This window comes from Aulonocara stuartgranti (genome assembly GCF_965226115.1).
Source record: "Aulonocara stuartgranti genome assembly, chromosome: 15".
Lineage (NCBI taxonomy): Eukaryota > Metazoa > Chordata > Actinopteri > Cichliformes > Cichlidae > Aulonocara > Aulonocara stuartgranti.
Genome location: NC_138951.1, coordinates 40605202 through 40631307, shown reverse-complemented (window position 1 = coordinate 40631307; position 26106 = coordinate 40605202). Strand labels below are relative to the sequence as shown.

General features: G+C 43.4%; 1 protein-coding gene across 3 annotated transcripts in view; it reads left to right on the top strand.

Annotated features, from left to right (window-relative positions):
- Positions 1-26106, top strand: part of ttll7 (tubulin tyrosine ligase-like family, member 7) — an 82831-nt gene that overhangs the window by 38012 nt on the left and 18713 nt on the right. For 2 of the 3 annotated variants that reach the window (XM_082506897.1, XM_082506899.1), the window contains exons 10-16: positions 3516-3610; positions 5787-5934; positions 7079-7152; positions 10386-10521; positions 19187-19273; positions 21595-21826; positions 25000-25295. In XM_082506897.1, coding sequence (XP_082363023.1) covers positions 3516-3610; positions 5787-5934; positions 7079-7152; positions 10386-10521; positions 19187-19273; positions 21595-21826; positions 25000-25295 — 1068 coding nt within the window. Of the gene's footprint in view, positions 1-3515; positions 3611-5786; positions 5935-7078; positions 7153-10385; positions 10526-19186; positions 19274-21594; positions 21827-24999; positions 25296-26106 lie in introns of all 3 variants that reach the window. The other variant, XM_082506898.1, reaches the window with a different exon arrangement.

Genomic DNA, 26106 nt, shown 5'->3' with positions numbered 1-26106 from the left:
GAGATGCTTCAACAGATCAAACATCAACAGATCCATGTTCAAACCAGTGGCTGAATGGAATTTTCCACTTGGAAATCACCAGGCATTATCAAATTAAATAAGCCATGTAAAATTTACCGGTTGCATTTCTCCCTGTTTTGTTTGTACTTTAGTGCTCAAAATAAAGATCAGTAGAGGGACTTGCTGTTCACCGAAAATTCAAACCAAATGGATGGTTTAAAAAAAAAAGTCTCACGAGGCTCCCCGGCAACAGCCTGTATTTCACAGTGGTCTTCATGAACGATGGCAGGTTACGGTTTTCTCTTTTTTTTTATGAGCCATCTCAATCCCACGACTCAAGGTGCTGAAAATAAAAGCTTTACATTTCCCGTCTTTGTTTTTGTTATAACCCTTTCATCTCTGTACGTTTAATTCAGTAATCAGATGGGGATAAAGGGTCCTGTGAAAGAATTAAAGACCGATATGCTTTTTGACCAAGTGATATTTTGGCTACAGCGATGCGTCGCTGAAGCTGAACCGAATCAAAGAATGAGTAAAAAGGAGTTTCTAATCTTTTCATCTGACGTTTTTATTGAATGCATCTTGGAGCAACCGAGGGCTCCTTTAAGACCCTGCCAGAGTTACTTAAGGAAATCAGAGTGGGGGGTTTTGGGAGCCTGCAGGGGTTCATTAGGACCAGACTGGTTCAACTTCCTTTTGCCAGGGAGGAAACAGAGAACACAGAAACACAGAGAGCGAGAGAAAAATGAAGAGAGGTAACGACCGGAGAATGAGGGCTAGCACGGGGAGGGAGCGGGGACGGGAGGGGAGCGCAGGGTCAGTGGTGACCAGTCAGAAAAACACGGTGAGAGACAGAGTGGAAATAGAAACTAGGGAGGAGAGGAGTGCAGCTGGCTGCAAGAAGAAGGTGAGAGACAAAACAGCTGAGGGAGAGCAAAGAAAGCCAGCGAGCGCTGCGATGCCAGTCTCTCCTGTGACAGCTTGACACCACGAATCAAACTAAGAAACGAAGACAAGTAACGAGACGAGCGTCACCAGGATCACTGCCAGTCTGGCTCTTACCTATGGGCTACGGCGCTCTAAAGCCATACTGTTTTCACCGTGGCTGTCACATTGGCGAGCGCTCTAAATGAACACAGACCTTCTTTTATTTATTTTTTCTTTAGTAATGTTTCGCTTTCTTTGATAAGATAACTGCAGGATGAAGTGGAGCGCCGTCCTCCTCGGCACAGAGAGGATTGTACACTTCATTCTTTTGAGCGAAAGAGTTGCATAGGGTCTCTCTGTTCCTGTTTTCCTCATGGCGCTAGAACACATTCATCACCCCCGTACTGATAAATGGCTGCTGTATACAAAATAATAAAAAACACACGCACACGCACGCTTACAAGGGCACGTCCGTACAAACACACTTCATATTTGTGAGGCTTTTGTAGCTCACCTGTGATATTTATGGAGTTATTGCCTAAACTAGTTAAAGGGACTCAGGCAGTGACAGCCCAGGGAAGGTTATATGCATATTTACAGACAGCCACAGCTCAGTATCGAGTTTCTGAGGAAATAGCAAGAATAAAAAGCTTCCTGGTATCACAACAGTCACGTTTCTTAGGTCAGTTTGGGTGTAGCTGCTGATCGCTGGAAGGTGCAGATTTACATTTTTTCTCCTTTATTTTATTTTCTATAGCTGCCTCGTGATCCTGATGCGCAGTCTTTCAGCAGTTACGGCCTTTTTGGGGGGGGGGGGGGTTACGCACACACGCTCTGGCTCTCGCAGTTCCTGGGAGTCTAGCAGCGGTGTAAATATTATCTTACATCACTGTTCCCGAATCTGCCACACAGCACTGAGCACCTTTATGTCAGGATTAGTAATGGGTAGTTCAGATGTAGGAGAGAGAAGGAGGGATGGAGTTACAGAGACCTACCCCCACAACCCTTGAGAGGCTTTGCATGCCGTCTCCAAAGGGGCTTTCAAATTTTGGTGCTCGGGAAAACCTCATGGTTCCAAATAGCTTGATGCTGCACGCCAGCCTTTTTTTCCATCCATCTCTTTTACCGTCCTTTACCCCACATTCCTGATTGGTGGATAGAACGGGATCTGTAATAGACACTAAAACCTGTGATTAGCTCAGTTTTGCTCTGTTACTGAAATCCCGACTTGTGATTGGCTGTTGTCCTGCTTTGATGTGTTCAACTGTATCCAACGGCTTTTTTCCAAAGGAAGACGGGAACTAGAGGAATAGTGTTTGTGACACAAGTACTCACGTTGACTGCAGAGTAAGGCTACTGGGAGAGGTTGAATTTCCAGCTAGACGCCCAGACAGTTGGCTGTGATTTTCATTCATAAAAGCAGATAATTTTGACTTCAGGGTACATAAACATTGTCAATGAATTGAGAAAAAACCCCGGAAAATATATTAATAGGAGGACATTGTCTATTAAGGTGATGTTAACTGTTGCTGTTCATAACCTCTGATTTTGTTGAACTGATTTATAGCAACAAAGTGACAAAATTCCCTTCGCTACTCAACAAATAAACCCTTATCCCATACGACCACATCACCCAGACGTTAAAAAGAAAATGGGCGGTCTAAGGCTTTTGGACATTGTTAATAAAAGAGCCGACTTATCTCCAAAATCAAGCCGTATCAAACTCGGCCAGCCTTTCGTTGGGCATCTGTTGCATTGTCATTTGAAGTCAGCTCATAGAAAGACACCATTCCTCTCACGGTTGCCAGTTCATTCACCCTCCCTCTGCACTTCTCTTCCATTTTTTGCAGCCTTTGTTGTCTCACATAATCTCTTTCTCACTGTGGGAACATAACAAAGAGTAAAAAGAATTGATTTGTTGTGTCAGGTATAATAACTGATATTTGAATACCTTGCACTGGTGCTGGAAATTGTTCCGTTAAGAATGGTACATTGCTCTTGAATTTCTCCCCAGATGATACCTGCTTTTGTACCTCGAATCCGAGGTGGCTCTTTCTGTTTCTTGCTGAGCGGAATCTCTCTGAGCGCTCTTGATTGTCCGTGATGGCACTGAGCTGAGCGACGGCAGTTCTCTGATGCTCGCAAAGACGTGCGCGTCGAGGCGTCGGGCTGTTGCGAGCAATCTTAGGATACAGAGTCAGGAACCAGGGTCAGTTATGGGGTGAGCGATTAACCCACACAATCTGTTTGTATGCATTCACTCTGACGCAAATATGCTCTTCTAAATGCACGGGCATACACTCGTCAGTGCCAGAGTGGATTTATGCCCAGGCAAAGGCTAAGAGTTGCAAAGTGTCTGTCAAAGAGAGAAAAAACCCTCAACTTTCATCTCTTTCTCACTACTTCTCTCCTTGTCGGAATAGATCTTTTTTTTCTTTTCTCCAAAGATGCTCTAAACTCACTCCTGTAATTGCGTAGCCTGTCTGTTGGACTGATAAGAAAGGAGAAAAAAGTGATATGAAGCAGAACAAGAAGAGAAAAAAATACTGAGCATCCTTTGAATGTGTCTGTTCTCTCTTACCTGACAGATCAATCGAGCTCCGAGCTTTGGGACAGATCAGAAGATTGATTACGATGTGAAGAAAGGTGTGCTGCTCAATGCCCTCAAACTCCTCAACATCAGGTATTGTTTTCCACCCTGTCTTACACATACACACCCATGCAAATAGATGCAACAAACTGCATCTACGGTTTGCAAATCCTGCCCGCGGCTCTTTTGCCCGTCTCTAGTGGCTCCCTGTGGCTTTCACAAAAATAAGTAGCTGAATATAAATATGGAAAGTAACTATGCTGCTGCTCTAAAAATGTGGAGCCTTTACATTGAATTTAAAAAATGTGTTCCTCTCAGCCAGCTGGTCACCTGCTGCCTTATCCTCTTAGTTTTGCTGGAAATCAGTAGAGGTGTCTGGCATGGATGCACGTAAACACATAAATGTGTAGCCTTAGCTATGCATTCAAAAAGAAATAACAGGAAAACAAAGAATTTAACATGGAAAGATTTGAGTCCTTGCTGCTGGCACGCTCGATCTGAAGCCTATAAGACCACTACATGTTTTATCAACAAACTTCACAATTGCTCTGTTTAGTTGGTGAAGTTTTGTGCGCAGACGCACTCGAAGTTTGTATCAAGCCTTCCTTTAAAGGGCTTTAAATGCTCAGAATTCCAATCGGTGCTTAGGTTTCTTTTATTTATTTATTTATCTTTTAAAAATTATTTTGACGCACAGTACAATCCGGCCATTATCTTGTTTTGGTTTCAGACTGATGAGACAGTAGTGACATTAGCGTGGACGCAGCAGGAAGTTGAAGCTTTGGACAAATAAATTGCTGTCTTTCTAAATTTGTGTGTTGGTGTTTCTGTGGTGGATAAAAAGACGGATAATGGCCAAGCTACAAAGCCATGCAATACCATCCACTGTGTGCTTTGTGAACCCTTCAATCAGAGATGCTGGGTGTTTGTGAGTTTCTGAATGTGTCTTTTTTTTAACCTGTGCGCTGATCTGTGGTCCGTATATCTACATACGCTTCCTCTGCTGCTCTTTGTTTTGGTTTGTGGGTGTATTTCCTTTCTTTTAAATGCGCACGGTTTTTATTTTGGAATGTATTTGTCGTATAGGTAGGGTGCGTGTTTGTGTGCACGTGTTTGTGTTTGCTGGCATGCTTTTCTGTCCCCTGGCTACGGAGAGTCTGTCCTGATTGATCATTGTACACCAGACCTCTGCTCTTTATTCCCTCTTTTCTCTGTGTGCTTGTCCTCCTCTTACTGCTCTAAATATAGTCTCAGCTCTGCTAGTCACACACATATATACAAACAAAGTGCACACACACACACACACACACACACTGGATCAATTACATGCAACATCGTATACATCTAATTTGGCCAAGTGAGGTGCACCGGGCCCACATAAAGACCGGCTCCATCCTCCTGAATGGATTCATGTGGGCCAAACAAATCTCTTCTCAAAGTGATTTGTTACATGGCTGATGTTTAATGTGCTGCCACAGATTAAAAAGGGAGATTTGGTTATTTTATGACAAATAAGTCGTAGGAGGGCTTGAAAGGCACGGGGAAGCTCTTTCCACTGGACATAGCGCTTATGTTCACGCTACAGTGAGTGTGGGGGGGCTTCGCTCACTTTTTCCTTGTATAGTAATGACTTTGCTTCCCCCAAAGGGAGGAGCTGGTGCTGTGTAGAGGTAGGCTTGGCTCTTGATTCTGCTCACCACATCAACTGTATCAAATGGGATCAATTCAGACCCGGTCGGGCATGGACATTGATAAACCTCAGTCCCCCAAAAGCACTCAATATCCAATTTAAAGGACCAGCGATTGACTAAAATGAATTGCCCTTTCTCTAGACCGCAGTGGCCCACTTGTTCAGAATTAGCTGTCTGGTCCTGTTCATCCCAGAGTTGTTTGTGTCTCAGCTTCATCTCTGTTTTTGTATTGTTGAGTGTTTTGTGGGGGCTTTTTGTCTGTCTTTTTTTTAAACCAGCACAATGATGTGATAAGGCAGATATTCAGGTCAGCTAGGGAGGAGGCCCACAAGCTGTCAGGCTTTATTATGACACTTTTAAAAACCCTTTTCCGTTGATTATGTGCGTGTGTGTTTTTCCCAGTACTGTCTAGTGTTACAAATAACCATTACATGCAAAGCAAAACTAAACAAAGAGAGCTTTGGTGACAGCAAACATTAAAAGGTGCGATCAGAATGTTTTTGCTCTTAGTTAGCTCTTAAATCCGAACCCTTTCCGTGTATGTGCGATGTTAGTTGTCTTGCTTTTCGTTGATCCAGGGCGAGTGATAAGAAACGCAACCTAGCCCAGCAGAAGGCAGAGGCTCAGAGACGGCTGTACGGACACGGATCCATGAAGAAACTCTCGGCCGCTTCCTCAGACTGGGAGAAACAACGTCACACGCTGGAGCGACGAAGAGAAGAGCTGGTGAGGACGAGCAGAAAGAAAGAGAAAGCAGGAGGGGAACAGAAATCCATTCATTTAAAACTTTTTTTTAAATTCACAAATACTGGGCTTTATATCCACTCCTTCACACACACTGTCCCACCGCAGGTACAACCACAGTTGTCTAAAGCGCTGGCTGGTATCAAACTGCAGGGCAGCATCTGCGATGCTAAGAACCTGTACAAGGCGGTGCTCCTTAACTGTGGTCGAGGGAGTTGAGAGCGCTACTCATTCATTTCCCCACCTGGACATTCAAAACCGGCCTGGGGATTAGAACAATGACTGCACAGTCTCGAGCGGCGGTCGTAAGTCATGAGATACTTTTAAGCTTTGCAGGCCACACGAAAATGTGCACAAAAAGGTGGTTTGGCTTCAGACAGGCTCACATCAGAGATCTGTGACGTGTCATTACAGACATTTACTTAACACACCGATCAGCTGGCACATCAATATATTTGACATATAAATTATATGTCTCAGCACCCTGCTGTATTATGCACTTGAAACACAAGTCGAAAAGCAGAAACTCAGTTTCAGTTACTTCTTACTTTGTGTCAGAAGACTCAAAAGTTTCTGACACAAGCATACCGTTTAATTATTTTCTCTTTGAAATGAAGTCGGGGGAGCTTTGCTCATGTATATGGGGAAAAGTGGCAGCTACTAGTACTTTAACGCCTTCCACCCTCTTTGATTAGCCTTTTGATTAGCCATGGCACTAATCAGTGGGAATGAGGAAAGATGGCGGAAAGGCACCTTTTAGAAAAAGGGCATCGCTTCGTTTTCGAGTGCTGTTATGGCTGAAGTGTGAGACCAGGTTTGGATCTATGAAAGGCACACGCTGCTGAGAGCTAAATGAGATTGCAGTGCTGGTAGGAAAGTGGTCCCCTCCTTTCGTCTTTATGCCAAATTGGCCAACTGAGCTCCACAATTACACCTTTGTAACATACTAATAAAAGAGTAAATGGACTAAATTATGAGTCATTGATGAGTGAGACTCTTTGTCCTCTTTTCTTTCTTGCAGGAATTCATTCTGTCTTTGCCTCTAATAGAATATATTGTTTTGTTGGCACTGACTTTCATCTGGAAGAAGTTGTCATTTGTCTCTTTGCTCTTCTCTTATGTTTAGAAAGAGCGGCTGGCGCAGGTTCGCAAGCAGATTTCAAGGGAGGAGCATGAAAAGCAACATCTGGGGAACTACAGGTAGGAAAGAGGCAGACAACTGGGGCGAAGAGCCTCTCCCTCCAGGAACACCACCCACTGTACTTGTGCCAGTGCTCTTACATTTATGGGGGTCATCTCGAGAGTGCCAGGCTCTCAGGAAAACAAATAAAGCTGTTGCAGAAAGAACAACCAAAAGCGAATCTATTGTTTGGAGAGAAGAACTGACTGAACGAATGACGAGAATGAAAGCTGTCCAGTGATGTGTAGGAACAAGGATCAAATTGTTATTCTTCTATGCACAGTGTGCACAACAAAGTTACTTTAGTGTACACCTTTCTTGACAAATGGCAGCCGGCTTTTCCCCACACTTTTATCTCCCCCCGAAATCCAGCAGGGACACTGGAAGACATTAAGCATGTCAATTTTTAATAGTCAGCTCACAGATGGAGCAGATTCACCTTACAGCATGACTCAGCAACACAAAGTTCAGATTTGCTGCTTGTCCCTTATAAATTGTTAATGCTCTTTCCTCCCTCTGTGTCTCTTCCTGCCTTAATCCAACACATATCCCCCCCCCCCCCCCCCCTCGCTTTTCTCTCCCAGTATGTTCCTCATTCACCCACTTACACACAAAAACAAAGACAAACAGTCACAACTGGCTCACACACACAACACACACCCTTCTTGCTGTCTTCCCAACTCTAAGTGACTTCTTGACTCATCACTTGAGTGAATGGCTGGTGAATTTTGAATGCTGATCCAGGCCTGCATGAAGTGCTGTCACCTCCTTCCTATTTTTCGACAGGCAGTCAGACAGTCAATCAGACAGGCTGGCGTCTGTCTGGAGCACCCTGGTAAAGACCTCTTAGCATTCAAATAGTGTCCCTGCACAACGCTGAAGTCTGATTAACACAGTGCTTCTCATTAGATGAGTTTGGGTAATGAACTGACTTACATTGTGCTATTAGATGAAACTGTATCAGGTACAGACAATGACCGTGATCCGAGGGAAACCCAGCAGGTATTTGCTCTTCAGTTAGGATTCTTTAAAGGGTACAGCTTGTGTTTTATATATACATGTAATATATATATATGTGTGCATAGCACAAAGAGGTACGCTTACAGTTGAGAATGCTCATATTAAAATAAAGAATAGAAATAAAAGGTCAGCATATGTAAATTAATGTGAAAAAGAAAGTTTCGGAGATAAAAGACTTGTAGACCAACTTCCTTTACACAGACAAAACCAAAGTGGTGATAGCTGGCCCGTCCCTCGGCCTAAACTGGGCAATGCAACAGCGATCCCACCAAATCCACAGCAGACAACCCGATTGAAATGCTGAGCAGACCCTCAATCAGCTGAAGCAACATCATAAAGAAGAGTGGGCCAAAATTCCTCCACAGTGATGTGAGAGACTGATAAAGTCATACAGAAAACAATTACTTCAACTTATTGCTGCTAAAGTGGTTCTGTGAGCTATCGAATCATGGCGTGCATTTAGGTTTTCACTTGCTTTTTTCACATGGCTCTACAGTAATCCCCGTGAGCAGACCCTCAGACATCAGACTACTCTAAATGCTCGTTTTTAGACAGGTTTTTTTTGCACTGTCGACTTAATGCGAGTGGATAAAGCCCTGTCTGCCTGCTGTTTGTATCTTTTGCGCACTCTGGGATGTGGTTCACACTCCCAGAGTGAACGGGCCCCTTTAAATGTCTGGCGACAGCAAACTTTAAGGACCTGTTGACCAAATCAAATGTTTTTATTCAGTAGAGTTTCAGATGTTAGTTTTTCTTTAACTCCAGTTGAGGACTGAAAGTAAGGCCCAGCAAACGTTTTAGTTAAACAATAGTGAGAGGTCACCCCCACGTAAAACGTCCATTTGCTCAGAGATAGACGCTGCCAAAAAGACTGAGCAGTTAACATCCACTATTAAAGTGCCTCACCTTAAGCTTCTCAGTCGAGTGATTCATGACGCTCTTTAGGATTGAAACGTTCTGGCTCTTTTCATATGTTATGAATCCATTTTCGTTTATGTGACCGTTATAAAAATGTGTCTTGGGAATGAAAAGAACCATTACATGCACCCTAGAAACTGAGAAGTCTCACATATAGTGAATTCAAGGGATGGGATTCAAATGGCAGCTTTATCTCAGGTCTCACAATCAATGTACCTGTTTGCATAATACTGGGTAACGGCTTTGGTCCAATTAAATAGTTCAGCTTTATGTGGCATTACACAGAAATCTGCTACACATACACGTGTATCTGTGAGTAGCTCAAAGCCTATTAATCAATATTTAAAAAGAGCCGGCCTGTCATTGTGCCATGGTAGAACATTTTCCACTGCTGTGTCCTTGCTGTGACTTCATTCATCTCTATAGTTTTCTCTTTTAATCACAGGTCTGTGCTTGTGAGTGTTTTTCTAACCAACTTGAGGGGAGTTTAGCACTTAATATCGTCTGTGCAGACGCCAGGCTACATTCATGCTTTTGCAATAACTAAGGCCAGTTCTTATCTTGATTAAAACAATAACCTTGTTTTGACTTAATGGCTAAAGCGATGGCATTGGGAGTTTGCAGATGTATTATGAGGGTAACCAGGCATTGTTCTAATCCCCTCAGGCCTTGGATAAACACCGAGCACTGTTATTTTAGTCTTAAGGGCACAAATGTGAATGTGTGAATGGGTGCATTAGCAAAGACTGCAAACACAGTGAAGCTCGTGCACACGTTGGTGTACAGCGTGTAGAAAGCTGTTGTATTAATGCACCGAGTGAAAAGATTGACTGATGTTCATGCAGTTTCTTCACTTAAGGTCTCATTAATATTCTTCTGTCTGTATTTGCTCTTTGCTGCGTCCTTCCTCCTCCTTCACTCTCACCTTTTGTTTGTCTTTCTCTGCACTTGCTGCACCTTGACCTTTCTGTCTCTCCCACCAATTATTGTGCCTCATCTTTATCTTTCTTTCTATCCCTGTTCTTTTTTTATTTTCTTTGTCTCTCTAAATCTCTTTACCCCTTTTCCACTTTTTTTTTTTACCCCCACTGACTTCCTAAATATTTCACGGCTTCTCTTTCCACCCCATATCCCTCTTTTCCTTAACCTGAACCACCGTTTTTCTCATTCTTCCACTCCGTCTCTCTCACCTTCTACTTTTATGACCCCATTTGTGACCCATCATTTCCCTTCATTTTCCCCTTTCCTTTGTCCATTGTTCCTCACCTCGTCTTCACTCTCTTCTCCTTTCTCCCTCCTTCTCTGCGGTCCACAGACGTATTTACCCCCCAGACGACAAGCTGCTGTTGGAAAAGTATGAAAGCCTGCTCTCGGCCGCCTTTCAGACCTTCCTCGCCGGGCGAGCTGCCTCACTTCAAAAGGAAATGAATAATCCTCTGAAACGAATGAAGGCACGTACGTCAGTGGCAGACTGTCACGGACTCACACACGCACACAAGCAAAGAAAACTGCAGAAACCCACACCCAAACATATTCAGACACTTGTGGACAAGCAAACGTAAAAGAAAAGAAGCACACACACATTTCTATTAAGATTCTGCCCATAGAGACAAAAAGGATGCACAAATAGTGCGAAAGTGTGCCGCAGCCCTTGGTATTTGTTAGAACACCTGAAAATACGTCCTTCGTCTCCTCTCTACCTTTCCACTGTCATTCAGCCTTTTCACAAATATTCATTATGTTGTGCACATGAGCTTTTAAAAGCAAACAACAATGTCACTTTTATTACTTTATTTACTTTCTTCTTCTGTGTTTTCCTACGTTTCTTCCTTTCTGCAAAGGTTAACCAAGTTGCTGGCCACACATTTCAATGCATTTTTATGCAGTTTGATTACATATTTATCGCACTTACACACATATATGTGTAGGTATATACACTCAGAAGCTTGTGCCGTCATGCACTTATGAAATTGTAAAAGTCATTGCATGCTTATGAATACCAGCACTCTGCAGTATCAGGAGGAATGCATCTTCAGTTAAGCTTTGAAGGTAAAGGTATGAAGAGAGGACAACAGCTGATCTACATCAGAAAGATGAGAATGGGAGATGAAGGAACGATGAGCGGAGGATAATATAGTCATAAAGTAAAAAAGATGGTGAGACACTGATAGAGAGTTGTTTTGTTACTATTGTTTTGACTTGACTAGAGTACAAAAAAATGGAGAGAAAGGGGCAATTTTTGGTTTTCATGTCTGGTTATGTATTCAAGAGGAACAAATCAATGGAATGAAAAGACACAGGGGAGGGAACCGTGGGATATTTAAAAACACGGAGCGAAGAAGCAATGATGAGGAGGAATGATGCAGATAGAACAAAAAAGCCTTAACTGCGTTTGGCAACTGAATAGCAGAAGTGAATACTGTGCAGAATGTGGATATTTTTGACAGTAGTATTGACATTACAAGTACATATCAAAGTACTGTCATATGGAGCCATCGGAGCTTTTGTGGAAACTGCCTCAGCAGTTTGCACCCTGTCGCAGTGGTTTTTTTTTTTTCAAAAACTTATTGTGTGTCCTTTAAAGAATGGAAATCTCTGCAGAGCATTTTTAGAGATGTCAATCAAAGACTGGTCAGAGCCGAAACAAAATATAAAGGCAGCGAGTGTTGCTTTTGTGTTTCCTATCTAATAACACGATCATGAGTGACAACTCGACTGTCCTTATTCAGAGACAGAGTGTGAGATACTAATCTGAACCATTTATGGGGAAAAAGATGTTCCTGAACTGCAGTATGATATTCATCAGAGCACAAAAAACACATCTTATGCAAACGTTTTCTTGCCTTATGTTTAAACATTTCCTCTAGTTTTGAGAGAGTCTGCGGGTGTTTTCAGGTACCTTTCTAAAAGCAGTGGGGGAGGCGGCTCGTGGAGCCAAGCTCTATGTTTAGTCACTACTCTGCCACTTTAATAGGTACGTCGCACTAGTAGAGAAGAATTAACACAGAATGGAGAGAATGAAAGTTACCCACAGACGGTCTGAAATGTTATTCTTCTATGCACAGTGTCAACTTTGGACCTATTCAGAAAACTGCATTAGCATGTACACATTTCTTGACAATTGCCAACTGGCTTTACCCCCCACATTATTCCCCCACAGAAAACATAAAGCACGCCAATTTTCAATAGTCAGCTCACAGATGGAGCAGACTCACTGTAAGGCGTGACTCGGCAACACGAAGTTTGCTGCTTGTCCCTTATAAATTGTTACACACTAACCAGCCACTTTAATAGGTACACCTTGTTAGCACCAGGTTGGACCCCTTTGGCCTTCAGAACTGCTTTAGTTCATCAAGGTGCTAAAAAAATCCCCAAAGGTTTTGGTCTACCATGACATGGTTGCGTCACAGTTTTTTTCTCATCAGCATCCGTGATTTACGTCGTATGTTTCACCAAATCCCAAAGGTGCTCTGTTGGACTGGGATCTGGTAATCGTGCAGGACATTTGGATACAGTGAGCTCAGTGAAACCAGAATAAGATGTTTTAGAGTTTTGTGCCACAGCACGTTATCCTGTTGGCCATCAGACGATGGATCCACTGTGGTCATGAAGAGATGGACGTGGTCAGAAACAATGGCTAGAGTGTTTAAACAACACTGTGCTACAGAAATCGTCAAGCATCAGAACGTTTATTATTTGTACAATTTTCTTCGATGATGTTTGTGATCCCGTGCTGTTCTTAGCTGACAGGATGGCACCCGGTGCGGTCTTCTGCTGCTGTAGCCCACCTGCTTCAGGTTTTGATGTGATGTGATGTTCAGAGATGCTCTTTTGCATTTCTGAACTTGGTTGTAACCCGTAGTTATCTGAGTTACTGTTGCCTTCCTATCAGATCGAAGCAAACCAGCCATTCTCCTCTGACTTTGCATTTTTCTGCTTAAATGCACTTAATTGCTGGATATTAACCTTATCAAGCATTTTTACAGGTGTGCTTAACAAAGTAGATGGTGGGTGTATATTTCATAGTTATTGGTCGTATCATTACGATTCAAATGCTAAATTAGTGAGCTTTCTTTTTAGCTCCGTGTGCATGCGTCTGCTGTCGTGCATGGCTCTACTAGTTTCCCTCCCTTCCATTTCTGTTCTTTGTTTTATTGTGTGCCCTTTGCAAAACACACCTAGCAGAGCAGCTGAGAGACAAGTGAAAGGAAGATAATGTCATTCGAAGAGATGACAACTTGTTATGTTACTGTAAACAAAAGCTTCCCAACAAGTGTTAAACCAAGCATAACAAAATGAGAAAGAGAGACTGAGAGAAGCCAGAGCTGTTCTGTCATTGTCAGCGGCTGAGACTGTTTGACAGTCTAAATTAAATCAAACAGAATTTAAAGAGAACCAAATAGAAAGTGTGTAAAAATGAAAATACCTCCAGACTGGTTTAAGTTAGATTAGCATTAAAAACTTAATTTATCAGGGAGTTTCATTACTCGTGATGTTGCTTTTTTTCTTTGAGACATCATTCCTTAGCTCTGCTTAGATGGGCACACCATGCAGCCAATCAAATGCAAAGGCAGATTGGGATCATACGGGATAATCATGTGAAAGAAGGAAGGGGGCGTTTCCAAGACAGGAAGTGTTGTGGTACAAAGAGACGGGAGCCGGTCGGGAAAAATGGAAGAAACACGTGAAGATGTAAAATGAGCAGCGTCTGGCTGCATTTCAGTGACTCTGGGTTTCTGATTGTTTAAATGAATCTGAATGTGCGTTTAAAGCCATTTATGATTCTTAACTTGTTGAATCTGCCGCTCACCACAACCAGCACAAGCACAAATTTTGCACTTTTAACTGCTTTTTCACAAGTTTCACAGCTTTTCCTACTGATAAAAACCTCCCATATGGCCATTTATACAACACAAAGTAATTAAGCAATAAACAATTAACTTGTTGAACCCCAATGCCCCCAGTACTGGAGGCGAGAGGGAGAACATCTGGAATTACCGCCAGATCTGTTATTTAAATATAGAAGCGTGTGGTTTTCACAGAAACGTCAGAATCTCATCCAAAAGCCCACAAAACCATTTCAACAACCACCAAAAAGCTAAAACAGCAAAAAGAGCATGTAAATACCATCCATCCATCTTCTTCTGCTTATCCGGGGCCGGGTCGCGGGGGCAGCAGCCTAAGCAAAGAGGCCCAGACCTCCCTCTCCCCAGCCACCTTCTCCAGCTTGTCCGGGGGAACACCAAGGCGTTCCCAGGCCAGCCGAGAGATATAATCTCTCCAGCGTGTCCTGGGTCTGCCCCGGGGCCTCCTCCCGGTGGGACATGCCTGGAGCACCTCGCCCAGGAGGCGCCCAGGAGGCATCCTTGTCAGATGCCCGAACCACCTCAGCTGGCTCCTTTCGATGTGGAGGAGCAGCGGCTCTACTCTGAGCCCCTCCCGGATGGCTGAACCTCTCACCCTATCTCTAAGGGAGAGGCCAGCCACCCTTCGGAGGAAGCTCATTTCTGCCGCTTGCATCCGTGATCTTGTTCTTTCGGTCACTACCCACAGCTCGTGACTGTAGGTGAGGGTAGGGACGTAGATCGACCGGTAAATTGAGACTCGGCTCTCTCTTCAACTCGACGGACCAGTACAGCGTCTGCATCACTGCAGCTGCAGCACCAATCTGTCTGTCTCCCGCTTCCTTCTGCCGTCACTTGTGAACAAGACCCCGAGATACTTAAACTCCTCCACTTGGGGCAGGAACTTGTCCCTGACCTGGAAAAACACAAAACGCAGATCCGTCTGTTCACCTGACAGCATGAACACAGACATGCCGCCAGATGCTGAAAGCGTCATCTCACAGATTCTGAAACTGCAGGTTTTTGTCACTTTCTGACCAAAATTCACTGAACCAGCAGCTAAATAGCCCAAAACTACGCTTCGCACATCGTCATGGATTCCCTCTTGCTTTGGCTGCACTTCCTGCACAGCTCGATCTCTGTGCGTTTCTGAGATCCTAATTTCTGCTGTTCAGTACAGAAGAAACTTTAACTTTTACAAATTAGGGCAAATTGCAATACGCTTAGCTATGCCTTTAATAAAACCTTTGCAACTTTGTGAAAAACAGAAAAGTTTCAGGTTTTTTTTGAAAAAGATTGTTTTTCCGTTTCTGCTGTAGAAGTTTCTACAGTTAAAACTAAAACCCTGGACAGTCTGGGCATTGAGCTACCAGAACCTATTCTGTCATTTTACTCATTTGTTTCTTACAATTTCAGTCCAAAGAGTCGAGCTGAGAGATTTCTTTCTTTGTCACAGCAGCTTTTTCTTTATCATGTAGAAAAACATTAAACATGTAACTTGTAACTGACAGAAAGTCAGAGTTTCACTGGCCTCGCCCACTTAGGGTCAAAGTGGGCTGTATGTGGCCCGCGATGTAAACTGAGCTTGACACACCTGCTCTACTTGTTTTCATAGCTGACAGTACACATTTCTGTGCCTTTTTTAACCATATTCACTCTTAGTGTATCTATGAGTTAAGCACCTCTGGCCCAGATTAACCACGCTAAAACTTCTTTAACTGAAAGTTTACAATTTTGAGTACAGAGCCATGTCCATAATTGTTTGGACAAAGGCACAATTTTTGTATTTTTGCCTCCACAGCGTGGCGTACACCACCAAGAGTGGAATTTAAATCAAGCAATCAACATTTCATTGAAGTGAAGACTTTTAGCTTTAATTCAGCAGATTTTACAAACGTCCATTAATCTACAATTATTACAGACATTTTTATATGCAATACTGTAGTCTCAAAGACTCAAATTTAATTGGAAAATGGACTGACAATCAGGTTCATATCCAGGTAAGGCCTGCTCCCTGACGCGTTCTTAAATGCAATGAATGCATTGATCAGCTCAGCAACACCCACAGATCACAGAGAACAGCTAAAGTGCATGATGACAGAATTATTTCAATGATTAGGAAAAAAACAACATATAACAAAGTCAAAAATGTTCTTAAGGACCTACACGTTTCACTGCCAGAGTCTATGACCAAGAGACGCATTCATCAGTGACAACAGAGGTTTATAAGTGCAAACCACTAGTTACACACAAGAAAAGAGGCTGTACACGGCCTGTGAGATAAAACCAATGTGAACCAGAATGATGACTGCAGAGGATTAGCATTAGTACAAGTATTAAAAACAATCCTTGTAATTAATTTCTGTCAGTTTTGCCAGTAAATTTAGTTAATAACGAGACTGTGTATTAACATGTGTGTCAAACTCACTGAAATGAATCCAGAAAGCCTGCACTCCAGTGACACGATGATTATTTGATTTAAAATCCACTGTGATGATGTAGAGTGGTAAAACCACAAAAAGATTGTGTCGTTGGCCAACAAATTATAGACCAAATTTAAATCTACTCATCTTAAGCTTTACTTGAAACAAAACCATTATTATTGGTAACATAAATAATATCTCGTGTTTTGTATGTTTATGAATTCATCATCTGGCAAGCACTGCCTGCTACCTCAGGCATTTTTTTTATTTAAAATAAGCCAGAGGTTATTTGCCAGCATGCCATTTATCATGTTTGACAGACGCTGTACCTGCAAGACTCACGTTTGCTGCCTTTGAGGGCTTCTTGGGGCCACGAATTGAAAAATGTCATGGATTGTCACACGATCAAAGGAAAGTAAAACCTGCATTGTAAACATGCTGATTGACTGTAGAGCACCCTCCTGACTTGGACCACTGTGCTACAGACAGCCCAGCCACAGGTTGCACTGGTTTCCACTGGGTTCGGCTCACCTTTATTCCTTTTCTGATTACAGTTAGGTGGAACAGGTATGAGTCGGGCTGTTAGTCCTCTCGTCTATCTTAGCTACCAGTGTTTCCCTGTGCGCTCAGGTGACGTCTTCCTAATCCTGCAACTGTTTCACTTGGATACTGACTGGAAAAAAAGGATGTAAAGCAGATGCACGCTCAGTTTGCCTGAGGAGCTCTGCCAATGAAACAGAACAGCACAAGTATACAAACTGCACAAGATGTCTCCAAGCACTTCAGAGCAATTGCAGAGCCCATGAAAGCGGTAAGGGGTGCAAATATATGAAATGAATACAAGAATGGTAAGAACATGTAAGTCTCGCTGTATCTAATATTTAAAAGCAAATTGCAGTGTTAAAAAGGGGAAAAAGGTTAGTCCTAAAGACCTCTGCGTTACACAATTTGTTGTCCAGTGACATAAAAAGTACTGTGTTTGTAAAATACAGTTTATTATCCTACATGGATCCGACACGGACAGAGACCATTGGTAGTGCAGTACTATAACATGCAGCTTACGTAACATGCACACAGGCACACGGCTGAAAATGTTTATTTTGGGAGTAAAGTAGGAACAAAAAGCTGAGTAGTGACAGTGTAGCAGGTCGCAGCCTAAATTTCACAGTTTTATAAACTCTTAACAAAAGTACTTAAGAAAAGCTAAATAGCTCTCAGCTTCTCTTAAATTCTGTATATGCGTCAGATTTGGTTTTCCCACGTACTGTAAAGCATTTGAAAGCATCCATGTAATCTGCTTTGGTGAAATTTAACAAGGTAATGGTCCTTCAGTGATTTTAAAACTACTGTGGGTGGGGAAGCGCTCACCTCGTGAAAGGAGGCGAGCATTGAGTTGGCATGCTCTTTACTGCATAGAAATGGCTGCAAGTTGTAAATGAATTTATCAGAGCAATGCAAAGTAAAGCCACAATATAAACAGCGTTTCAACATTCACTGCAATAGACGTCCCGCAACACTGAATGTTGTTATCATGAAAAACTTAAATACAGCTTAAAATGATGGAGTTGACTCAGACTGTGTTCATACAGCATATTCATCTCAGTCTGTCTTTTTTCAGTCACTCTAATGATGAAAGAGCAAATGCAGCAGGCTGGGGAGAAAGCCCTGCACTCGGCGTCATTTTCAGAGCACTCTGACGTTTTTTGCAGACGCTTCGGGACCTTTTCAGAACTTTTCAGAAAGGCACTGGCGTTCTCACTTCTGCTGCCTTTCAGGAAGCGTGTCATACAGTACTAGTCACCCCGATAACCAAGACAACGAAGGAGAAGTTTGTCCCTGCTGTGTCCATTTTATGCTTCAATAATAAAACGCAAAGGAGTGATGCTTTTCTGTCACATGACAATGCATGGAGCGGCGATATATTGTCAGGATATTGTTGTCATGGAAACAAAACCCACACACAGTGACGGGGTGCTTTGTTTGATGGAGCTCCTCAGCGTCCTGCCTGTTTTCTGCCAGAGAAAATATATGGACACAAGCCCTAAATAACTCAGCAGTTACCTGTTAGCTCTCCTTTTTCTTTTACCGGGCTTCTTAAATTACGAGGCTTTGATGAAGAATTGTAAATCTGCACGTGGCTCTGTCTCAGCTGTCTGAGCAGCTTCTATAACTGCACAGTGACAATTCGCCAAAACAACCGAACCGAAAAGCCGCATGGCAATCAGAAAAAAGCGAAAACTTACAAACTGTATGAACCCAGTGATGCATACCTTTACCATAAAGTCCAAAGTCTTCCAGACAGTGAAGTATGCCACTGTAAATGTTCACACACTCACCAACACTGTGAGCCAGGGGCACACTGACCTTTTCGCAAACCCCGAAAGCAGCTTGATGGCTTATCTGAGAGAAAACAATCACTTTTCATCTGCATTTGAGCAGCAAGTGGGAGCTTGTTATGTCGCAGCCATGAAGCAACATTAATCACCTTTGCCTGCATTTCAGCAATAGCCAAATGGCCAAGGCTTCAGTGTACTGGCGACCGCCATGACGCTGCCTTCACGAGCGCTGCCAGCGAGCAGTGCGTGCTCAGCCGGGGCCTCGCTTCTAACCCTCGCTCCCAGATAAGGCTCGCATGGCTCTGAAGTTAAACTTTTTCATCTCTTCTTCTTTTTTGATGATTTAAGTTTGCTTAAAAACACTTTTGACTTCAAAGCAATAAAGTGTGAAATATCAAAGCATTCCTATTAAACTTTATCAGTGCCTCCTCGAGGTTTTAACTACCCCGTTAAGCTCTGTTTACCGAAATCAGCACCTTTGCCATATTCTCATCTCGTGTTTTCTTTGTGTAGGAAGAGGACATCCTGGATCTGCTGGAACAGTGCGAGTTGGACGACGAGAAGCTGATGGGCAAATCCTCCAGGCAAAGAGGCCCTAAGGTGGGTGAGAGAGAGAAGACACATAAGCTAGGAGAGAATAGGGAGAATAGGGGCCACATGCATCAGAGGCCCTTAAAAAAATGTGCAAAGAAGAGTGACAGAGGCAGAAAGAGGGAGGGAAGAGGGTGGCAGGTAGTCAAATGCCTAGAGCTAACGCCCACGGAAAGCACATAGGACGTGATTCAGAAAAATAAAGAGGAGGGGGTCTTGGGTTAGGAAGAAAAGAAAAGAATCAGATAGAGGCCCAAAGAAAAGACCCAACTCCCTTAGGGGAGAGCTGTCAGGCTGTCTCTCTCACTCTCTCCCTGCTATCTTTCTTTCTGTCTATCTCCCCCTTTTTCCTCTTTCTCTCTGTCACATGCACCTATACGCCCCCTCGATTTCCCACGACAGCACATTACTCCCTCCATCACCTTGCTTCACTCTCCTCCCTTCACCTCTCCATCCCTTTCTCTTCCTGCACATCTACATCCATCCCTCATTCGAGAGCTAAATTGGCTGGAACACTTAGAGCGTGTTAGGGACTCGACAGGGCAGTTCAGCGCCACATTAGAGAGGCCTTAGCTGGACTGAGGACTTGTTCAGACACAATCGCTGTTGTCCAAATTAATTTGGGCCCCGTCAATTTCGATGTTAGCGAGCGCGCGGAGAGAGACATCGAGAGGAAGGGAAAGAAAACGCTGTGACGGATAGATTCGCTCCTTGGGGTGTAGCGCTCTCGAGCCATCTGGTGAAACTGAACCGACGAGTGTGCGAAAGCCAGAAAAGAGGAGCGAGGCAGAGGGATTAGGAACAGGATTTCTGAGGGAAGGAAACAAAGCTAGGTTTGTTATTGCTGGGGAAAAATGTTCAGGCGGAGAGAGAACAAAAGGTGGAGAAGAAGAGAAGCGGGAAGGCACAAAGAAAGCGAGCAAGTGTCCTCGGGTTTTGGTCCCCTTTTTCCTCTTATTGACTTTCTTTGCTCTTTCTTACTCCCAACTCTGCTAATTTTGACATATAGCTCATCACAGTTGGCTCTTATCGTGTCACCATCTCTCCTCAGCTCATCACTTGATTTTACCCAGTCACTCCCACGTCTCTCTTTACACATTTTCTCTCTCATCTCATCCTTTCAGGGCTCTCCCTTTGTCTTTACCCTCCACTGTTTATTCACCGTCTGTCCTCGCATCCTTTTCTCTCTGTCCTCTTGTAAGAGCCCCTTTCTCTCCATGTTCATTTCCGTTTCTCTCCATCTATTCAGTGCCTCCTCTCTGAATCTGCCATACTCAGATTCACCTTGTCCTCCTCTTTATTTCTCAGCCCATCAATCTGATGTTCCCATCTTCCCTTTTATTCTCCTCTCATGTATTTAATCTCTCTCTGTCTCTATCCTCCATCACTCACCCACACAACTACCCAGCAGTGGCTGTGTAAGCCCTGATCACTTCCTGCCCATTAATTTGGGTGGGCTGACAGCATTGCCCGAGCTGACTGTTGAATAACAGATGTGTAAATGCTTTATTAATGCTTTCAGCGTGTCCTTTTCCACACACTAAATTTAATAAACTCAAAAAGTAAAACAAACCAAAGCAACAAAAGAAAGCTTGCGTCTGTGAAGCATCACAGCTGAACGTTTAGGTGAAAATACTTACAGAAGCAGATATTACAGCAGCAGGTTGGTGTCAAAGGCGCTCTTAAAAGTTTCCAGAGCTCTCGCTTTTTCATTTGCACCAACAAATTTATTAAACTAGTTAAAGAAAAAAATTTACAGCATTTACAAAAAGCTGCTTCACTTTAAACTCGACCTTTACGTGTCTAATCAGGCCACATTTGTTCTGCGCGTGAAGCCAGCCATGTTCCTTTTTATAGGGACAGCTTAGAAAGCAGCGAAGGTGTGCGATTGTGTATTTGTGCATAATGAGGCTGCAATTACGTGCACAGGTGTGGGCATGCGGGCCGGCCGTGTCACCGGCAGGTCTCCCAGTGACAGATGGTAATGAGCTTTGGGTGAGGCGAGGCTGACAACGTCTCAACATCTTCATATTTATGTGTGTGTGTTTATCTCGTTGCACTTTTGTCCTTGTGAGCTTCTGGTGGAGGCGCAGACCTTTGGAAGGAGGACGCTTTCCCAAAATGAGGTCATTTTGGATGGTTTGGTTTTAAAAAGCAAATAAATTCAGTGCAGCGTCCCAGGAGGATAAAAGCAAAAAAGATGTTTATGTGTGCAAGAGTGTGTATCCATGTGTGAACTGTCTTTTTCCTGTATAATTATGAATGTATGTATACTACTCTACTCTATAGTATGAGTGTAAATACGTCCTGTATCTGTGTACTCTTGCCAGCCCCTGACCGGCATGCCAGAATGCAGTCAGACTCCAAGACGTCAGCGACCAGACTACCTGGCCGACTTCACCAGCGGCAGCAGCGCCGATAACTCCTGCTCCTCTTCAGACGAGGAAGAGGAGGAGGAGAGGAGGAAGGCGGGAGGAAGAAGAAGTGGAGAGAAGCGAGGGGAAAAGAAAGTTTCCTACGACCTTGGCGAGAGCAAGGAGAAGAACTTGGCTGAGCGCTCAGGTAGAGGAGCAGGTTGTCTAAGAGCGTGTTTAATGCAGAAAGCAGCCATCCATCCGCTCGTCCTTATCGTGGTCATAGGTCACCAGGGCTAACACACAGAGACAGACAACCATTTGCACTCACATTCACCTCTATGGGCAGTTTAGAATCATCACTTGACCTAAACCCCACTAACTGCATGTGTTTGGAGGAAGCCGAGTACCTGGAGAGAACATGCAAACGCCACAGAAAGGGAGCTGTTATCTGTCCTTGTTTACTTTCTTCTGCGCTCGCTTCCCCTTTTCTCAGTCGTCTCTTTTCTTTCTGCCGTTTGTTTATTTCTTCCTCTTTCAGCTGAAGCCGTCTGATTACGAGCATTACCCTACTTGCTAAAACAACCTTGTTTTTGAGATTTGTGAATGTGAACAGTCGCACGCCTACATATTTGCACATTTTTAATATTTTGTGTTTGAATTTCAGCTCTGTCAGGATTTACTTTACATCTCAGTCTCTGTCATAGTCAGACTGGAATCATACAGTGGGACTAATGTATAATGTATAACAAAGCTGACATGTATGTCCTGACCTTTGCACTTAGAATTTCAGGACATACGATACGCAGCCTGAGGGATAAGATAAGATAAGATAAGATAACCTTTATTAGTCCCACACGTGGGAAATTTGTTTTGTCACAGCAGGAAGTGGACAGTGCAAAAGTTATGAGGCAAAAATTAGAATACAATGTACTGCAAAGAGAGATTAATTGATTAGCGAGCTATATTGAGCTTTAAGACAGATTTCAGAGAGGTGGCTCTCTTTTTACCTCGTAGATCACCATAGTAACTGATACTGAAAGCATCACCTGGTCCAGAGAAGATTATGTTCAGAGTTTCAGTTCAAAATCACCTTTTCACTGGCTGTTTCTTTTAAACTATATGAATATGTTTTTTATTATATATGCAACCTGTTGAGCCGTAGCACCACCAGTTGAAACTGTGCAGTGAGAAAACTGTGCTTTACATTGGTTATACTGTCCTGTACATTCATTCAGTCACAGAAATGTTTGCATAATGCATGAATGTTTTTATGCTTGGCTCTTTCATAGTGTCCCAATAACAACTAATAGAGCACTGATTAGGAAAGAACCTACAAAGCCTGCTAATGTATCTTTGATCAGATACATTGGTAGGTTTTTTATCTGTACAATCAGTGAAATGGATTTCACTAAAGTGATTTTAGCGTCTTCTTTATTAGGCCACAGGAGAGTGTCAGAGCTAAACAAAGCGAGTAAGCTTTAATGTTTAAATGGATGCACTTTAAAGTTGCAGGGCTCTAATGTGCAGCTGTCGCATTAGGAATGCATCGAGAGCTCTAAAATAAATATATTAACTCAAGTTGGTATATTTATTTTACTGCTCTTGGTGCTCCTGTGATGATCGCGATTTCAAAAGAAGTGAATTTCTGCAGCGTTACTCTCTAATCTTATTTGCAGCAACAGTGTTGTATTTTTATGTTCTGCTCTAACATCCATTCCTCTCATAATTTCTCGGATTGGGGTGAGGACTTTGCAAGAGAAGAGTCGAGTGACGCGTTAATCTCGCCCTTTTATGTGAGCGCACAAATTTAACAAAGAACGTTTTTTAAGGCGGTGACTGGGATTTTAGGTTTTGTGAAGCCAGCTGACCCAAGGAAAGCCTGGTTAGGTTGAACTTGCTTCGCAGTGCACCCACTGGTGTATCTTTCAAATTTATCAACATGTGAAAAAGCACGTTTAGACTTGCAAATTCCCATTTCCAGTTACACGGACACACACAAATGCCGAGAACTGCTGATTTGATTAGCATCTGTGGTGCACGCTCTTCAATAACAAAGCAGGTCAGGTTTGGTGGTTTGAGTTGGCAACTGCTGCAAACAGGTGTTCATCAGCCTTCTCGTCGCCTAATTAAAGCCTAAGCAGAGTGACCGTGGCCTGTGACTTGACGAACGTGGATCTTTGTTGCCGAGCTGCTCACACTAAAGACGTCTCACAATCGTGGACCTACACATACACAAATGCTGCAGCGCTGAAAAGCACTTGAGGGAAGAAAAGTGTCCTGACCAGTGCAGTTCCAGTGAATAGAAGGTGAAAGCAGAGGCAGAGATGAAGAGAAGGAGGAATTTTTATAGAAAGAGAAAAAGGACTTTGTTGTGCACCTTGAAAACACCTTGAGTTTAATGCTGAAATAGTCTATTTTATAGTTAGAGTGATAAGTCTCAAGCATTCCTTCAATTTCACATAAGTCGCATACATCAACTCACTTTCAGCCCTCAGAAGTGAGAAAGGGAGCAGCTTTCACTGCAGCCTATGTGGCGACCTTGGAAGGAAAGAAAAAAAAATCCCTGGTTGCATTATGGGTTGCCAGTCCAGAAAAAAAGAGGACCCTTGCATGAGCTCATTCTAGTTGTTACAAAGTAAAGGACAAAGCCATGAAAAAGCCCAACTTTTGGACAAAGCGTCTACGGATGTGTGTGTGTGCATGTGTGTGCAGAGAGAGACGGCAACCTTGCCAAGCCCTACTCCATACCAAGCCACCAAAGGACTGCTACGGCTAAGCCACATAATGCTCTCATTTGGCAATGGCCGATCCTCAGAAGGGTTAGCGGCGACATGGACACACGCAAACACACCCATACTTGTGTGCACACTTGATGTCAGACACACACACAGTGCACCAGCAGAAAGCACACACTAATACACTGGCTAGTGGACAAACTGGAAGAGTTTCAAGGGTGATAGAAAGTGTCACTGTGGGTTTTCTACTTCATTTTCCATCTGTGTACATGTGTTCATCTAATGTGTGTGTGTGTGTGTGTGTGTGTGTGTGTGTGTGTGTGTGAGACAGACAGAGGCATGCTCTTTAATCCATCCCCAAACCAGACAGGACTAATGTTTAGTTTCTGGTTTTGGCTACACATGCTGCGGTTGTTAATAACACACACAGTGGATCACTGGGCCAGTGTGCCAGAGTGCAGCTGTGGGAGTTTTAATGCCACACTTCATCTCCAAAGCCACCCGGAGACAGATAGAAACCAGAGGAGAGAGCCTGACAGTGACGGCGGCACTGAGACAGGCTGAAGAGAAGAAACCGAAGTGTGACAGCGAGTCAGTGAGCTCCTCCCCCACTACTCTTTCCGTCTCTTCTGTTTCTCTACAGGCCGCATGCACTGGAAACCTCCAATCAAGTCGCTCAAAACGAGCACTGCCCCGTCCGCGTCACCGTCGCTTTCTGGGCCAATCCGGCGCTCCATCTCGTGCCCTCGTTCCATCGCCTCCCTGTCGTCGCCAAATGAAGTGCGGGCGTTGTCCACCAGGCCTTCCCCTACGGTTCCCGTGGCCACACCCCTCGTCAGGCCGAGCTCCGCCACGCTCCGCTCGCATTCGCTGAGCCGCAGCGGCTCCGCTCACCGGGTGCCTCACAGCAACAGCCTGGGGACCATCCACTCCAATATAGTAAGATACTCAACGCACGCACGCAAAGTAGGGTTAGACTTCAGAATATGTCGCGAGTTGTCAGTCACAAGAAATGTTCTAAAATGCTCCAGCTAGGATTAAAATAAACAATCGAGAATTACTCTACAGCTTTATCACTAAAGATGGAGGTGCGTATTCCATCATATCGTTACCCTTTTCACCCTTTCTGACATATTGTACCCAGACCTGCTTAGTATCGTTTAAACAGTCCGGTCAATACTGTATAGGCCCGCTGGAGCCCACAACAATAACCTTCTATTATGTTGCCATCTGTTGCTTTCCACCTGTCTCCTCCATTCCCCTTCCTTTTTTAAAGTGCCCTGGTAACCTTTGGATGCAGTGGAATCAAATAAAATAGAGCCGAATGAGTTTTGGCATTGAGAGCAGAACAAAGTGGAAAGCCTTCATCCTGAAAGAGGCCATAGCAAGCACCACAACACGTAATGTCCTTCCACGTGAATACGAAATGACATGAGATCCACTAATTTCACCCAGTTTTTCGCCATCTTGCACACTCGAGCTTCAACTGCACAGGAAACTAAATATAGGTTTAGCAGTGAATACGCTGCTGTAGCATAATGAGCTGTATTTCACTGAGCTTATTTTGAACGTTACGGAAACTCAGGCGGGAGCAAAATTTATTGGTGAAACTGGCAGCACATAAATCTCAAGCTAAATTTACTGTGATAAATAGAAATAAATAATAACTGATAATATATTTATAACACATATATAAAATGTGAGCAGTATAAATACATTAGTCATTATGTATAAATGCTACATAAAACTT